The sequence below is a fragment of the Hypanus sabinus genome, chromosome 3, assembly GCF_030144855.1.
Source record: "Hypanus sabinus isolate sHypSab1 chromosome 3, sHypSab1.hap1, whole genome shotgun sequence".
In the NCBI taxonomy this organism is placed as follows: domain Eukaryota; kingdom Metazoa; phylum Chordata; class Chondrichthyes; order Myliobatiformes; family Dasyatidae; genus Hypanus; species Hypanus sabinus.
In genome coordinates, this window is record NC_082708.1 from 76,842,902 (window position 1) to 76,861,587 (window position 18,686).

At 37.8% G+C, this 18,686-nt stretch overlaps 1 protein-coding gene across 5 annotated transcripts in view; it reads right to left on the minus strand.

Moving 5' to 3' along the window:
- The window catches only part of poglut2 (protein O-glucosyltransferase 2), an 85,718-nt gene that overhangs the window by 5,474 nt on the left and 61,558 nt on the right, over positions 1 to 18,686 (minus strand). For all 5 annotated transcript variants that reach the window (XM_059964725.1, XM_059964721.1, XM_059964724.1 and 2 more), the window contains exons 7-8: positions 8,457 to 8,666; positions 4,251 to 4,340 (exon numbers count right to left, since the gene is read on the minus strand). In XM_059964725.1, the coding sequence (XP_059820708.1) occupies positions 4,251 to 4,340; positions 8,457 to 8,666 (300 nt within the window). The remainder of the gene's footprint in view (positions 1 to 4,250; positions 4,341 to 8,456; positions 8,667 to 18,686) is intronic.

Sequence of the window (18,686 nt, forward strand, 5' to 3'; positions counted from 1 at the left end):
AAGGTAGCTAACTGAGTGGGATACCCAGCACAAGGTAGTAACATGCTCAGGGAGAGCACTACTGGAACATGGTCTAAAGAAGTATTGCACAAAAAACATCTTCATTCTATGCACTTTTAATATGGAATTTAAGTTAATGCTGTACACATGATTTATGACAGCAAGAACCTAGACTAATATCCTGAATGGTGTAATTCAACTTGAAAGTTGTTGCAATTGTTTTGAACTTTCAAAATAACCAATTTTTGTGTATACATGGCATTGAAACGGAAAACACCTGTGGTAGGACTACAGCAACACCTCTGGCAGAAAGATGTATAACCATGTTTAAGAATCTTGCATTGTTAATAGATATCATATGAAAATGTTAACAGAAAGTTATTTTTAATCTAGATACATATACAAGTAACGACATGAAGATTGTGCAACATTATTTGTAAACAAAAGCAAAACTATAATTTAAAGTTGGTAACAAGTTTACATAAAATGTTTATTGTCCTTTTGGAAAAATAAGCATCTGCTGTAATCTTGGCCATGCTAATCAAAATATGACAGGGAATAAAGATTGGGGCTTCAGTTCAAAGGTAAATGAGTATTAATAAAACTAAGTTTTTTAAAAGTGCTTTATATATTTTGACTTGTTGGAGAATTATCTTGCATGACATGACCCACTTAAATTCAACAGTGTTCCTGAATTCCTCTTGTAATAACAACTAATTGAAGTAGTTGGGAATACACAAATTGTTATCATCAAAGATAAATGTAATAGTGGCTACTGTTATCTGAACACTGGTAGCATAGGTTTAGTACTATGTGCCTTTATGATAAAATCAATTTGAAGAAATGTTTTCCATTTTTCAAAGAGTAATCTGTTCAAAAGTCAAGGTAACTGCTTTAATCCGAAGCAGACCATCTTGTAGTCATGTAATTTAACAGCTACTGGTCAAGTTATGGTGGCAGTGCTCCCTCAGTTATGAAATTCCAAAGTTTAACAAGTCACAAGAGCTATAGAAAGCTGATAAGGAGGCATCTACAGATGATAATGATAATGAGATTTTGATAATCATCTTTTGAAGCTGCAATTTGGAAAAAAGATATATAGTTAAAATACAAAGAGCTTCTCACGACATTCCAGAAAGAACAATAAAAAGTGTTCAGTAATTTAGTTATATCTCACAGAAAGCTGATCAGAAAAAGGTACAAGACTCTAAAAATGAGAACATTAAACAAATGTTCAGGGTATTCAGAGCCAACAACAGTCAAAGTGCAGGAGCTGCTGATTTAAAAAATTCTTTTGATGATAATTTCTGATGAACAAATCTGTTTGTTGACATTTACATGCTAATTACAATGTAATATACCTCAAATTATGATCACCTGAGGAAAAATTATTTGCTTTTTCATTTGTAACAATCTTAGCAATAAGTTGCTTAAACACATGATTTTACTACAGTGAACACAGCAATTCTTTTCCCTTTACCTATTGCTTCCTTTTATTTCTCTAATCCTTGTGATGCTACTTCCCACCAAACACCACTTACAGCTACCATAACACATACAGAAATGGACGACACAGCTAAAATTTACAATTATATAGCTTCTGTAATATTGATTGTGTACGCACTTCAGCAGTGGAAATAGTCATTCAATCTGGGGAGGGAGGGGGAGAGAGAAGGGGAGGGAGAGATATCAAAAAATATTTGTTTTAACAGACAAAAAAATAAAGAGGCAGGTAGAGTTAATGATGAATTTCAGAGAAGGACCAAAGTATGGGGAATTGATGCTACTGAAAGTGAGACAAACAGAAACACAAAGGCACAAAAAGCCTATGCCAGAGAATGAAACAGCCCTGGCTGTATGGGGTGGTGTGGGGTGCAGTACAGAATTTAGAGATTGGATGACTAATGTTTCTGAGGGATCCTTGAAGAAGTTTGTTACAACGTGAAACTAAATATTACTGATTGTTATGACTTCATATATGTCACCCTGTTTCCAGTACAAAAATGTGATTGAAAATTTCCTTCTGTTATTGATTAAAGTTGATAAAGTGCATCATTGGCAACTCCACAACAATTGAAATGGCTAAATCTTTACATTAGGATTTTCTGAAATTGTTCTGTTCTCAGTTTTGTTTATTCACAACCTCTTCACCAAGATCTTCTGAACAAAATTTAAATAAGGAGTTAGCCATTCAGGGCTGTAAATTTTTAGAATTCAGTATCTAGCAAGGCTGTGGAGGTTCATTTGTTCTTTATATTTAGGATAAAGATTGAGAGATTTTTAGATTTTGAGAAGACAAGGTGTTAGAGGTTATTCCGGAGTCATGACAGTACAGAGAGCAGATATCAATTAAACGGTGAACCAATCTTTATGAAATAAAACTTGTTCTATTTTAACTTCGACTGGTACTTTACAGCTAATGAAACAAATCATTGGCATGGGACATTCTGATTCTGTACCATTGAAACAATGTTGGGAGGACGATAGAAGATATACTGTATATCCAGTAGCTTTTCTGTGAGTTGCCAGCAATCACCAAAATCTTCAACCAAATTCTATTGATGCACTGTGGAGAATATCCTAACTGGTTGCATCATGGCCAGGTATGGAATCACCAATGCCCTGGAATGGAAACAGCTACAGAAAGTGGTGGAAACAGTTCAGTCCATTACAGACAAAGCCCTCCTCACCACAAGGAAACAGCATTCATCATCAAAGACCTCCACCATCCAGGCCATGCCCTCTTCTCATTTGGAAAAGAGGTACAGAAGCAGGTTCAGGAACGGTTATTACTCTACAACCATCAGGCTGCTGAACTGGCATGGATACTTTAATTCATCGTTCATCTGAACTGACTGTATGACCTACAGACCCATTTTCCAGGACTCTTTACAACTCATGTTCTCAGCATTATTTTTATATACAGTTTCTTTTCTTTTGATTTGATTGTTTAGCGGTCTTTGTTTATGTATAGCTATTAATAAAAATTCAATTGTACCTTTCTCCTATAAAGAAAATAATCCTCAAGGAGGATTGCTCAATGCTAACATGTATGTACTTTGATTATAAATTTAACTTGAACTTTGAATAGATGAAGGTTTATTTTAGTTGGTGATCAATGAAAACTTCAGGAGAACAGGGAAGGCACTGAGTAGCCACTTCCTGTATTAATGCATCAGTAAAGGTGTATCCCCCCCACCACCACTTAATTCACAGTACAGGACAGGTTTGTTTTGTCACTTGTTGTATATTCAGGGACCCATTCCTCAAAACTGTAACAAAAGAGATATATTTTGGGTGCCTGGAATTTGTGTTTAAACACTTTTGTATCAGCCACCAGTATTTGATATTCAAAGGGGTTCTCCTAACATTGTATATGCAGAATTGTGCGAAGATATCAATCTTGGTTCAAAATGTTGAAGTATGTGATTATAGTTATTGGAACTGTAATCATTTATTATTATTGCGCTTAAAAAGTATAAAGCATTGTATTCATACAAGGGAATTTTCTCCAGACTTTTTCTGTTCAGTAAAGACTTTACTATTTTCTGGTTACATCTTCTGTACAGTGGCACTGACATAAAAGACCTGCCTTGATCTAATTGAATTGCATAGCAGGCATGAAGGATGAAATAGTTTAATCTAGCTCCTCTTTTTTATGTTATGACAGATTCTCCTCATCTTTTAATAAGACTGACAGTTTTGATCAGTTTTTGCAAAATTCTACAAGCTGTGAAGCAAACATAATCAGCTTATTCATAAAACAATTACAACCAAGAATGGACAAGTTAACGTAACTGAAGAACAAATTTCAATGAACTGGAAACTACCTCCATTTCAGATTGTTGGTCATGCAATGGTCACTAAAGTAAGCTTTTTGTTTAACCAAGATAATTATTTGTGCTCCAAGCTTAAACTTCTGTTTCTGTTTATCAGATTCTAAAGAATCTCTTTATAGAAAACATATACTGTAAGTCCTTCGCAATTTTCTACCATGTAACTTAAGTAGCTGGAACACTTTTAAACAGTAAACTGGAAATCAATAGTGTACACTGAAATTAAAATTTGTTACAAAAATACTAAATGGAAAAGGTTGAAATGCAATTTTTAAACTCCAAAATTTCATAACCTAGGACTTCAAACCATAGCATACACTATACATGTTATTTTATACTCTTACTAATTTTCTATTTATTTTAAGTAGCACATTTAAGATTTGGCACTTTCTTGCAAGAAAAGTTTCTACTTACTTGGAAAAGTTTAAAATAATAACAAAAGATGTGATCTGCCATAAGATTGTTCCTAGCGTAGTCTTGTCCAGCTTTGGCAATCATTTTGGCCTATGAAATAATAAAGAAAAAATGGAAAAAAAGTTCACTTTTCAAAGAAAGCACTTAATCCATTGACAATGCCAGCACTTTCATATCAGGAAACTTAGATGGGGCAGAATCTGTGAGATGCATTCCAGTATATAAATAGAACAACCACAGAAGGGGCCATATTTAACATTGTATTAGAAAATGAGCCTGGCTAGATAATCAGTGTTTTCATGGAAGGTTTTGGGAACACTGATCATTTTTAAAATTTATAAGAATGACAGTGGACCTTGGGGAAGGCTAACTACAGCAGTCTCAAGCAGGATAGTAGTTTGGGAGCAATTATCAGGTAAATCCATACTTGACATGTGGAATTGCTTGAAGGCCAGCTGGTCAAAACTTAGGACCAACATGTTCTTGTGATGAAGAAGGGAAAGGATGACAAGATTTGCAAACCTAGGACAACAAGAATGTCTATATTTAATAAAAAAGAGAAAGGTTAATCCAGGTGAATATGAGGTGTAGTAAGGAGATGTTAGTAAGGATAATGCATGGACCAGAAAAATTAGGGACGTAATTTCAATTCATGGAGCCACTAAAGGCATAACTGCCAAATGAGGGGAAAAAGAGGGATACAAGTAAATATTCAGAGGAGGTCATGGAGTGAAGGAAATTGCAATACAAGTGGTTGACCAGAAACTTAGGAGTACGCACACAAAGGATTCAAACTCAATAAGAAGAGTGACATGATTTTGGAGAAATGAAGAAAAAGATATTGTAAACAAAGTTTTATATTAGCTTATATTAGGTAAAGTAAGGAAAGTCAGCCAAGAAAGCAACAGAATAATAAAATCTGGAGTAGGAATAGAAAATAAATTCAATGACAGATAGGCTAGAAAAGGAAGTTATTTGAATAGAATCTGGTTGCCTTTTATGTAGGCACATGCACATGGCACAGAAAACTTCGCTCAGCTGAAAAATGTCAAAATTCCATATACAGGTGGCCCCCGTTTTTCGAACGTTCGCTTTACGACAGCTTCGCTGTTATGAAAGACCTACATTAGTACCTGTTTTTGCTAACCAAAGAAGATTTTCGCTTTTACGAAAAAAAGATGCCCGCTTTATACGTGTGTTTACCCCGAGAAGGACTACCATGACCGTGAAGCCTTGTGCGAGCAGTTATGTGTGCATGTGTGTACATGCATGTGTGTACATGCATGTGCGTATGCATGTACGTATGTATGTGTGTACGTGCGTAGGCGTGTACGTGCCGATTTTTTTCACCAAATTGATTTTGGCTCACTGTCTTCCTGATTTTATTAAGTGAAACTACACAGTACATACAATATTTCTACTTTATATAGGCTGTATATTTATCATATCATTCCTGCTTTTACTATATGTTAGTGTTATTTTAGATTTTATGTGTTATTTGGTATGATTTGGTAGGTCATTTTTTGGGTCTGGGAACACTCAAAAAATTTTCCCATATAAATTAATGGTAATTGCTTTACGACATTCCGGCTTACAAACGGTTTCATAGGAACACTCTACTTTCGGATAGCGGGGAAAACCTGCAGTCAATTAACTAAGTCGTCAGATAAAGTGGCTGTTGAAGTGGTTTGGGTGATCAACTTGAAGCAGAAGAGCCAGAGGTGTATCATGACACTAATGCAATGATATGAACAGGGTGTCGGGAATCGTAGAGGTAAAGTGAGGAACATGTCAATATCTGTAATTCATGATGCCAGTATAATCATTCATATGGCTCAGTATACTGTATGATTCAACAGAAATTCTAAATGATATTTGAAAAATATCATTTGTTAATAGTTGATTTTTTTGTCAGCAGATTCCACGGACGATAGCATTAAGTGGAGCGGAAAAACTCATTAAATTCTTCTAGTTCTACAGCACTTAATCCTTTCCCACAAAATCCTCCAAATGATCGTTATGAAGGTAACACGAGTGAATCTGCAGATGCTGGAAATAAATAAACACAAAATGCTGGCAGAACTCAGCAGGCCAGACAGCATCTATGGGAGGAGGTAGTGACGACGTTTCGGGCCGAAACCCTTCATCAGGAGTGAAGTAACATGGGATGGTGGAGAGGGGATAAGAAGTGGGGGGAGGGATGAAGTAGAGAGCTGGGAAGTGATAGGCTGGAGGGAAATAGGCTAGTGGGGGAAGGTGGAGAATTCTGTGAAATAAAAGAGAAAGAAAGGTAGGGCTGGGGGGAGATTATAGTGAGGGGGTTAAAGAAAGAGAAAGAGAACCAGACTGAAATATTAGATAGGGATGGGGATAAGGGGGGCAAGGGTATCAATGGAGGTCTGTGAGTTGGATGTTCATGCTGGCAGGTAGGAGGCTACCTAGGCGGGAGATAAGGTATTGCTCCATCAACCTGCGTGTGGCCTCATCTTGACGGTAGAGGAGGCCATGGACAGACATGTCGGAGTGGGAGTGGTCTGTGGAATTGAGATGAGGCCACACACAGGTCGATGGAGCAATGCCTCATCTCCCGCCTAGGTAGCCTCCTACCTGCTGGCATGAACATCCAACTCACAGACCTCCGTTGATACCCCTGCCCCCCCCCTTACCCCATCCCTATCTATAATTTTAGTCTGGTTCTCTTTCTCTTTTTTCCCCCCTCACTATAATCTCCCCCCAGCCCTACCTTTCTTTCTCTTTTATTTCCCATAATTCTCCACCTTCCCCCTAGCTCATTTCCCTCCAGCCTATCACTTCCCAGCTCTCTACTTCATTCCTCCCCCCACTTCTTATTCCCTGTCCACCATCACGTTACTTCACTCCTGATGAAGGGTTTCGGCCTGAAATGTCGTCACTACCTCCTCCCATAGATGCTGTCTGGCCTGCTGAGTTCTGCCAGCATCTTGTGTTTTTATTTATGAAGGTACATCTTGTTACTCAACCTCTCACTCAATGTCAGCAAGAGCAAGGAGATGATTATTAACTTCAGGAGGAGAAAACTGGAGAACCATCAAACAGTCCTCATGGGGCGGGGAAGCTGGGTCAGTATATTTCAATTCATTGTTATTATCCTTTCAGAGGATTTGTCCTGGGTCCAGCACATAAGTGCCATTACATGGCGATGCCCCTACTTTCTCAGAAATTTAAGATTCAGTATGTCATTTAAAACTTTCACAAACTTCTATACTGTAGATGTGTAATGGAGAGCATATTGACCAGTTGCATTATGGCCAGATATGGAAACAGCAATGTGTTGAATAGAAAATCCTCTAAAGTCATGGATATGGCCCACCATGGGTAAAGCCTCTTCACTACTGAACACGTCTACACAGAGCGCTATCACAGGAAAGCAGCATCAATCATCAAAGACCCCCATCATACAGGCCATGCCCTCTTCTTGCTTCTGCCATCAGGAAGGTACAAGACTCACACCAGCAGGTTCACGGACAATTATTACCCCTCTTGAACCAGAGGGGTAACTTCGCTTGCTCCATCACTAAACTGTTCCAACTCAGTTGGACTCACTTTCACAGACTCTTCATCTCACGTTTTCAATATTTATTGCATATTTATTATTATTATTTGTTTTTCTATTTCTTTTTGTATTTGCACAGTTTGTTGTTATTTTTAACATAGGTTGTTGTCCGCCCTGTTAGCTGTAGTCTTTCATTGATTCTATTGGGTTCTTTTTGTATTTACTGTGATTGCCCACAAGAAAATTTCCTTTGACTTTGAAAAATATGGAAGGATTACATCTTTACCAGGAGCAAATAAATACACACCAGTTAGGTGAGGCAGAGATACCGACTAAGAAAGCTCCAAAATTTGGAGCCCAAATGTCCAAAGTTCTTTTGTTTGGGTCATTCTGAAATTCTTCCAGATCAAACTTTGATTTGAGCCACAGTGGAACCATATTTCATTATTTTTTGCTTGCAAGGTGCCAATTGAAGACCCCTACATAAACATATATATCTGCTTTTACAAACATTAACTTCTATAATCAATCCAACTAATCATATCACAACTATAAATATCAAATGGTGTTTATTTCAGTCAGTACTTGAATTGTATTTAATGTATGGCAGTCATAAAACAAAAGTATACAATTATTAATACTGAATGTAGAAAACAGAACATAACTAAAAATACCTCTTTATCATGAGATTTTGCCCACTGAATTTTATCCAGAAGATCGCTCAAGTCACTCTTAAATGGAATGTAATGTTCCCATGGTGTCAGGTCATTGTAGAAATGCTCATAGTAGATGGAATCTTGCTTTAGAATGACACTATCTCCTGCCAGCAAATAAGGCATTCTGTATGCAGCAACAGTGCCATCAATGTTTATTTGATACTTATACTGAAAAAGAAAAAAATCTGTGAGCATCAGATTTGACATGGCGTGCAGAAAGAAAAAAAAACTTTAAAGTGAGGTACATTATTTTTGATTAAAAAATTGGAAACACTGCAGCGGTTCTGTCCATTTACAGTAATGCTATCAAATTCTGAACTAAAACAAAAATCAAAAATGTCAACAGAGGTGTTCATTCCTACAAAATAAAAAAACATCACTAATTAAGCTGATGTAGTCAACGCTGCAGATATTGACTACATGGACTTTAGCAAGGTCCCACAAAGGAGGTTGGTCAAGAAGGTTTAGTCGCTCAGCATTCAGAATGATGCAGTAATTGGATTAGACATTAGCTTTGCAGGAAAAACCAAAGAGTGGTAGTAGATGGTTGTCTCTCTGACCAGATGGCAGTGACTGGAGGTGTGCCGCAGTTATTATTTCTGGATCCATTGTTGTTTGTCATGTATATCAGTGTTCTGGGTGATAATGTGGCTAACAGGATCAGCAAATTTGCCAATGACACCAAGACTGGGGGTGTTGTGAACAGCAAGGAAGGTATCAAAGCTTACAGGAGGGTCTACACCTGCTGGAAAAATGGACTGAAAAATCTCCGATGGAAATTATTTCATACAAGTGTGAAGTGTTGCCCTTTAGGGGGACAAAACAGGATAGGACCGACACAGTGAATGATAGGGCACTGAAGCTTGTGATCAAACAAGGGAACTGGGAATACAGGTTGATAATTCCTTGAAAGTATCATCACAGGTAGATAGGGTGGTAAGGAGAGCTTTTGGCATATTGGCGTTCATAAATCAAAATATTGAGTCCAGGAGTTGGGATGTTAAATTGAAGTTGAATAAGATATTAATGAGGTCTAATTTAAAGTATTGTGTGCAGTCCTAAAATAAGATTGAAGGAGAGCAAAGTAAAAAAAATTACAAAGATGTTGCCAGGACTTGAGGGCTCGAATTATAGGAAAAGGTTGAAAAGATAAGGACTTTAATCCCTACAACATTGGTGATTGAGAGAGATTTGATAGAGGTATACAAAATTATGAGGGGTATAGATAGGGTAAATGTAAGAAGGCTTTTTTCATTGAGGTTCAGTGAGACTAGAACTAGGTTAACATGGGTTAAGGGTGAAAGGTGAAATGTTTTAAGGGGAACTTCTTCACTCAGAGTGATGAGAGAGTGGAACGAGCTGCCTGCAAAATTGGTGGATATGGGTTTGATTTCAACATTTAAGAAAAATTTGGATAGGTACATAGATGGGAGGGGTAAGAAGGGTTATGGCCTCGGTGCAGGTGGATGACTACGCAGATTAATAGTTCAGCATGGACTAAATGGGCTGAAGGGCTGTTTCTGTGCTGCTGTGTTCTGTGACTATCATTAACTGTTCATAGCTAAAACAAGAAATAGTGTGATATGCAGTAGCCATTATTTTAGGTCAGTACATACAATGTCTATACAAAGTATTCATCCCCTTGGAAGTTTTCATGTTTTATTGTTTTACATTTACAACATTCAATCACAGTGAATTCAACTTACCTTTTTTGACACTGACCAACAGGAAAAGACTTTTTGTGTCAAAGTAAAAACAGTGATCTAAATTAATTACAAAAATACAAAATAAACTATTGCTTAAGTAGTCACCCTCTTCAAGTCAGTATTTAGCAGATGCACCTTTGGCAGCAATTACACCCTTGAGTCCCTGTGGATAAGTCTCTATCAGCTTTGCACATCTGGATACTGCAATTCTTCTCCATTCTTCTTTACAAAACTGCTCAAGCTCTATCAGATAGTATGGGGATCGTGAGTGAACAGGCCTTTTCAAGTCCAGCCACAAATTATCAAGTGCATTGAGGTCTGGACTCTGACTTGGCCACTACAGGACATTAACTATGTTGTTTTTAAGCCATTCCTTTGCAGCTTTGGCTTTATGCTTGGGGTCATTGTCTTGCTGGAAAACAAATCTTCTCCCAAGTCGCCATTCTCTGGCAGACTGCATCAGGATTTCTCTGTATTTTGCTGCATTCATTTTACCCTCTACCTTCATAAGCCTTTCAAGGCCTGCTGCAGTGAAGCATCCCCACCATGTTAAACTGTAGGGATCGTACGTTTTTGATGATGTGCAGTGTTTGGCTTATGCCAAACATAGTGTTTAGTCTGATGGCCAAAAAGCACAATTTTGGTTTCATCAGACCATAGAACCTCCTTCCAGCTTACTTTAGAGTTCCCCATATGCCTTCTGAGAACTCTAGCTGAAATTTCATGTGAGGTTTTCTCAACAGTGGCTTTCTCTTTGCCACCCTCCAATAAAGCTGTGACTGGTGAAGCACCCAGGCAACAGTTGTTATATGCACAGTCTCTCCCATCTCACCCACTGAAGTTGCAACTCCTCCAGAGTTGTCATAGTGACCTCCCTCACTAGTTCCCTTCTGGCACGGACTCTCAGTTTTTGAGGACAGCCTATTCTAGGCAGGTTTACAGCTGTGCCATATGCTTTCCATTTGTTGATGATTGGCAACTGTATTCCAAGGGATATTCAGAGACTTGGAATTTTTCTCACATCCATCTCCTGGCCTTTTCACGAAATTGCTTGGAGTGTTCTTTTGTTCTTATGGTGTCATTTTTGCCAGGATACTGACTCACCAGCAGTTGGACCTTCCAGATACAGATTTATTTTTACTACAATCAATTGAAACACCTTAACTGCACATAGGTCTCAAAAAAACAGATCACTATTTAACTAATTATGTGACTTCTAAAACCAACTGGCTGCACCAGTGATGATTTGGTATGTCATCTTAAAGGGGGTTTGAATACTTACACAATCAATTATTTTGTGTTTTATATTTGTAATTAATTTCGATCACTTTGTAGAGATCTGTTTTCATGTTGGCCTGAGTCGTCTTCTGTTCATCAGAGGCAAAAAAGCCAAACTAAACATGAAAATTTCCGGGGGCGGGAGTGAATACTTTTTATAGGCGCTGTAAACTATACACCTAGATCTAATTAATTGATATTGGGCCACTTTGTTAAATAAATGTGAGTAAATATTTATAGTACTTACTTTCCTCTCAACTTTCTTAATTATCCTTGTGCATTCTGATAATTGTTATCTCTATTTAATATTAAGAATTTAAATTTGATATTTGTTAGGTAATCCTCCTTTCTAGGAAAGAAACACATTAACTTTAGAAATAGGAGATTCTGGTCATACAGATTTTCAAAGTTGTTCCTCCCAACAGGATCACAAATGAACTTAAATATCATCTCGTCGTGGTTAATAAAGCGTCTGTATCCCAAATTCCCAAAGATCTATCAACATCAGTCTTGAATATAATTACAGAATTCCAGAAAATCTATGGAAGTGAAGAAATAGCTTCTCAACTCAACTGGTATTCCCTTAATTTGAGATTGTAACTTTTACTTCTTGGCTTTCCAACCAGGGGAATCATCCTTTCAGCAACTACCCTGTCAAACAATCAAAATTCAAAGCAGTTCAATGAGATCATCTCTCATTCTGCTCAATTTCTTCACTAGCTTTCTCGGTCATCCTAGGAATCTTTTTATTGAACAACTGAATATGGAAAATTGTAATTGACCATAGTACTTCTGTTGTTATATTACAAAATCTAACAAGGAATTTCAGCATTATTATACTTTCTATACAAGAGGACAGTTCCATTAGTATAGAAATAGGGTTTGTTTATTTATTTATTCATTTATGGAGGTAAAGCGTGGAGTAGGCCCTTCCGGCCCTTTGAGCCATGCCGCCCAGCAATCTCCCGATTTAACCCAGCCTAATTTACAATGACCGATTAACTGGTACATCCTTGGCCAGTGGCAAAAACCAGAGCATCCAGAGGAAACCCTACACAATCATGGGGGAGAATGTACAAACTCCTTACAGGCTGCAACAGGAATTGAACCCGGGTTGCCTGTGAAGCAACGTGCTAACCACTACACTACGGTGCCGCCCTTTAATTCCAAATGATTTCAATAAGAAACTGACCAATTTGTCTAAGCATGATTTTCAGAAGTAAAGCTTAATTTTAAATTCAGTGCCAATATTAAAATATTTATATATTTTTTAAAGTTATGCTGTGATTATCATATTTACATTAGTGTAGTGAACAAAGTTCCAGTACTTCATGTTGAGAACTTTTTATTACAATCCTGAAGTCAGAGGCATTTTAGAAATCCACATCTCAGCTGTTGAAATTTTATTATCATCTATAACGTCAGTAAACCTCAAGGTTTTTGAGGTGTGTAGTTTCATATGTCTATAAAAGTAACTCTGTTTTATTACCCTGTAAAATGCAGGCATAAAATGTTACTTAATAAGTGTGATGCTCAAGGTCACTTTTGGGATTGTGACATTAAGGTCATTGTTCATAAGATCATAATCTATCAAACCTTTTACTATATCCACCTAACTATTAATGTATAAAGTTGCACAGTACTGTATTGGACAAAGGGATTGTTGATTATGTGTATTAACAGAATGTATCATAAACACTCAAGTAGTTAGGCAACATCTGCAAAGAAATAAACAAAAGTCAATGACCAATTAACCTACTAACTGGTACATCTTTCAAGGTGATAACCTTTCACCAGACCTAGAAAAAAAAAGCGGAAGAAAGAACAACTGGGTTATTATCAACACTGATGAATATTAAAGCAGGCAGGAATGGGGCAAAAGAAAAAAGAAACAATTCTATGTAGGTCCAGAAATTCATAAAAGGGAATTGCAGAACTGCAGAGTGAGCACCAGAATTTTAGGGAAATAAAAGGAGCAGGCCTAATCAAAAATTGAAATGCAGTTCATATGCAGTTCCACCCTGACCTCACTGACTTAACCCCTGTAATAATTTAATGAAGTTTAATGGATTTTGATTAGGAACTTCATAGCGTTCTGGACTCAAAATGTATTTGACAATTTCAATTCAGCAGTTCTGATAATAATAAAGCAATAAACATTTATCGCTCTAGTTAATGCATCAACTTTCCTCCTCATCCTATTTTTATTGCAGCATTATCCAATTGCATTGATTCTCTCCTGCTTTCTACACTATGCTGTGCTAATTCCTCCCCACCCAGCTAATACTACTCCTGTATTTGCACAAAATCTGTGACATCTTTAACTTTTTAAGTTCTGATTAAAGGTCATTGACCTGAAACATTGTCTCTATCTCTGTCCATAAATGCTGCCTGATCTGTTGAAAACGCTTTGTGTTTTTATTTCAACCAGGTTATAGAAAGCTGAGAGGAAGTACAAGAGAATTGAGAGAGGCAGAGTATGAGAAAAGTCTGGTGGCAACTTAAAGAGGAAACCAAATATCTTTTATCTGTACGTAAACAGTAACTGTGTGATCTGTTTTGGGGACCCAAAGAAGATGTAGTCATGGAATCAGAGGATATAATCAAAGGACTTTATCAGTACACTTGTCTCTACCAAAGAAGAAGTTAATGCAAATGAAGGCGGGCTAAAAATTAATAGAGAGGAGATACCCTAAAGGCAAATTATACTCATCCAGGCTTGATACAACCTGGGTTCTGAAGAAATTAGAGTTGGAGATCAAAGACTGGCCAGAATCTTCCATTCATCTGTGGATATGTAGGGTTGTGCATGAGCAATAGAAATATGCAAATATTACATTATTGATTAAGGAAGATACAAAGATAAAACCAGCACTAGGATTTAGTCAGTTTCATCATGGTGATGAAAGCCTTTTAGAAATGATAGAATTAGCAATCATATGGATGTCGCTGCTGGCATCAGGTAGAAGGTACAGGTGCCTTAGGACCCAGACTGCCAAGATCAAGAAGTTACTACCCCTCAACCATAAGGCTTTTGAACAAAAGGGATAACTATACTCATTTAAGGACTCTTATTTTGTTATTTCATGCTTGTTATTTATTTATCATCTGCATTTGTAGTTTGTTTACCTCTTAGATTTCTTGATGTTTACATTTTACAGTTACTGTTCAATAGATTTACTAAGGCTACGTCCACACTAGACTGGATAATTTTGAAAACACCAGTTTCGTGTAATAACAATAGGCGTCCACACTAGGCGTTTTTAAAAATATCTCTGTCCACATTAAAATGGATATTTCGGTGAATCCCCTCCTACTGTGCATGTGCAGGACACATCTACCGAAAACAAGTGACATGTTTGGTGTTGAATCTCGCCGTGAAAGACTGGGTGTGCTTTTGCTCAGTTACAGACTAGAAAAACTTAAATGACGGACGGCTGCTGGCTCTCACGCAGGAGGACTTCAAAACTAAAAATAAACACTGGAGTGTATGGAGGCAACCAACAGGGAATTCACGGACAGTATGACCCGGCTGATGACGAACATTGAAAAACTGACAAACTCTGTTGCATTAATAAAGCACCTTGTTAAATGTATAAAACATGTCTGCATCAGTATTATCTTGTATTTCCATACAATGTCACATTAGGCTGTTACACATCTATTGTCAAAAAAGTACTTGTATATATAGGTAAACCACCTTCATACGAGCAAGGACAGAAAACAGGGCAAAGTGAGAATACTTATTTATTCAGTAAGTTATGGGTGAAAGTATTTGGTGAGTACATTTCTAACTCTTCAGGCTTCAGTCTCGTTGCCATCTATTCTGAAATTGTTAGGTTGTGTTCAAGAAAACAATGAAATGGCACAATGCCGTCACCATCTGTTCTGACACGTCATAACAGCGTTTTTAGATTTCTCCTGTTTCCCCGTCCACACTGCTCTGGCCAATCCAGTGTTTTCAAAATTACTCACTCTGGAGGGCGTTTCTGAAAATCTCCATCTTCGGGGGACGAAAACGCCGTTTTAGTGTGGACGGAGGGTAAAAACGAAGAGAAAAAGCTTCGGTTACGGATTTATCTGGTGTAGTGTGGATGTAGCCCAAGTATGCCCACAGAAAAAGGATCTCAGGGCTGTACATGGTCACAGGTATGTACTCTGGAATTAAATTTTACTTTGAACTTTGAAGTGTGGTGCTATTGGAGTTATCACATGGACTGTTAAAGAAAAATCATCTTTAAATAACAATAGAGGTGTTTTGATAAGATGATTGAGAGGGTCACTAAGTTATTGCTGTGGTATATATAGATTTGAAATGGCATTTGATAAAGTGCCATTTATCAAGGTTGCCATCAAGACTGACCCACTGAATTAATAGGGCAGCACGGAGAGAGAATTGGCAAGTTACAGGAAGCAAAGAGTAGCAGAGTATGGTTGTTTGCGGACAATAGGGAAACGTTCCTGAGGGCAAGACTTGGCATATTGCTTTTCTTAATGGGCTGGATCTTTGTTGTAGCCCAGACCTTCTAACACCACAATGCAGGGATAAGTCATTTTTAAAATGGAGTAAGTACTAAATGACAATTAGGCCTCCGTCAGTACACTGAGGTCTATTTACAGAATCCACTGATGACTTTCCAATACCTTTTCTATTAGACCTCTTTACTGTTTCCAAATGTCACTGTTCATCAGAGACACTTAGTTAAAAATACAAAAGAAACTAATTAAAAGTTATTCTATAAGCTAACAAAATAACAAATATTTAGAAACTTTCTAGTTAAATTTAAATAAACAAAAAAACTTGCCTTTTTGTTTTGATTGAAATCAGCACTACATTTGCTATAGCTATATAGCTATAGTTGGCCAGATACCCCATCTTAGCAACATAGCTGAACAGTGAATCAGAAAGGGGGTGGGGGAGTGGAGCTTGGCGTATTTATAACCTCTAGGCCACAGCATGAAGATATAAATATTTGGATTTGTTGATGCCTCAATTGTAACCTAGCACTTCTTTACTCACACTAGACACTAGCACACCATAACTCACATACACTAATGATATGACATAATGAACAGTTTCCAATTCTGTCGAAAGGGTGAAACCTGGAAGGGTGGAGATTTGGCATGTTTGTAGACAAGCTGGTACAATAGGGGGAAAAGATCATTTGACAGGTGAAATATATCAAAGGAAAGTGCAAAGTGTAACAATTCAGTAGGAAGAATGAATAAACTCAATGGCACAGTTTTAAAAGGACTATGGGAACAAGGGATCTGGGCAATATGTCTATAAATGTTTGGAAGAGGCAGAGCAGATTGAGAAAGAGATTTAAAAACTGGACAGGATTCTGACCACTATACATAGAGGCATACACAACAACATACACACAGAGTTATGGTGCACTTTATAAAATATTGGTTTGGTCACAACTATGGTATCCACTTCAGGGCACACACTTTAGCAGAGGTAGAAAGCCTAAGGTCCAAGAGATTTAGTAGAATAATTCCAAAGGTGAGAGACGCTCATTATGAAGATAGACTGACAAGGCTGTGTTTGTCTTCTGCAAAGGAGTAGGGCTAGAACAGGATCTGATTGAGGTATTTAAATCCAAAGTGTTCAGCCCGAGTAGATAGAGGGAAACTATTCCCATTGGTTGAACGATCAAGAAATAGAGGGCATGGAAGGGCAAGGAATAAAAAAGTCGATACTTATTTGGAGTCCTACTGCACAGAAGAAGGCCTTTTGGTCACTAAGTCCGTGTTGTTAATCAGCTCCAGTTTACACTAATCTTACACAAATCCCATTTTATTGTCCTCACATTCACTCAACTCTTCCCAGATTCTACCATCCAGCCACACACTAGAAGCTATTTAGTTTAATTAACCTAACCACACGTTTTTAGGACTAGGGAAGAAACAAGAAGCACCTGGAGATTCCTTGTCACAGGGAAAGTGTGGAAACTCCACACAAACAGCACAGGTCAGGAACGAAGCTGTGCATTGGTACTGAGAGTCTTTGCCATTGTGCTGACCCAGCTGCACAGGGAGATTTAGGATCAGGAACTTAATGCCAGTGTAGTGGAGGACATTTCAAAATTCAGATGATGACATTCTAAAGAGAACTGTACTTGGAAAGAAAAAAAATACTCCAGAGCTATCAGTGGAAGCGCAACAGGACCGGCCAGGTTACTTTTCCAGCTGGTCTAAATAGGCTTCCATTGTGTAACCTTTCTGTAATTTTGTGACCTTCAATTGCTGCAGTACTTTGCTATATGTTTCATATTTATTGCAAATTTGTTTGAAGAATATTTAATTAGTTGGGCAGGGTGATTAAAGTTCTAGCTCAGAACATCTACCTTAGATCTTGATGGATATGGCTCAGAACTACTTTTGTCATGTTAGAATATCACATGAGGATCATATGGAACTAGTTTACTCCTCTGTCCTTCAGCCAAAATGGTAAGATAATTAGCACCATGAAAAATTAAAAATGGTGAAAATAAATCAAATGATGAGCTTTAAAAAATAAAACTGCTGTGCTGTTTTCAAGGAAACTTCAACCCACTAGAAACTCCTAATTCTTCTTCTTCGGCTGTCCATCAATTTCGATGTTGACTCTGCTGAGAGTTTAGTCTCTGCAGGCATGTTTATGGGCCACAAGACCAGTTCCACACAATCCAGAAACTCTACTCCAACATGCTTTTTACAGTAATAAGACAGACAGTCTACCACACAGCTTCTCCAGGCTTCCAAATCTGATGAATCTGATGCTAAGTGGTAACGGATAAGGAGCAAATACAAGGAAATCTGCAGATGCTGTAAATTCAAACAACACACACAAAATGCTGGTGGAACACAGCAGGCCAGGCAGCATTTTGTGTGTGTTGTAACAGATAAGGAAGCTGCCTCACAGTGACAACTAAGTAGCCTAGTGACGCCATCTGTTGACCAGCACTCTAGTTTCTCCGTATGCCACCAAGGTGGCTGTACCATTGACCCTTTTGGATTCATCTGCCACAGACACCATCAGACGCCCTGCTGCCAGCATCCTCAATGGGTGCAGCCTTTGCCTGAAGAGGCATAACCTACAAAGTAGCAAAGGCATGCTTACCTCCTTGACTTAGCTAGCCACAATCCTACTACTAGATCTAGTCTAGTAGTATACCAATGGAATATCACCTTCGTGGCTAGGTTAGACCTGCCAGAG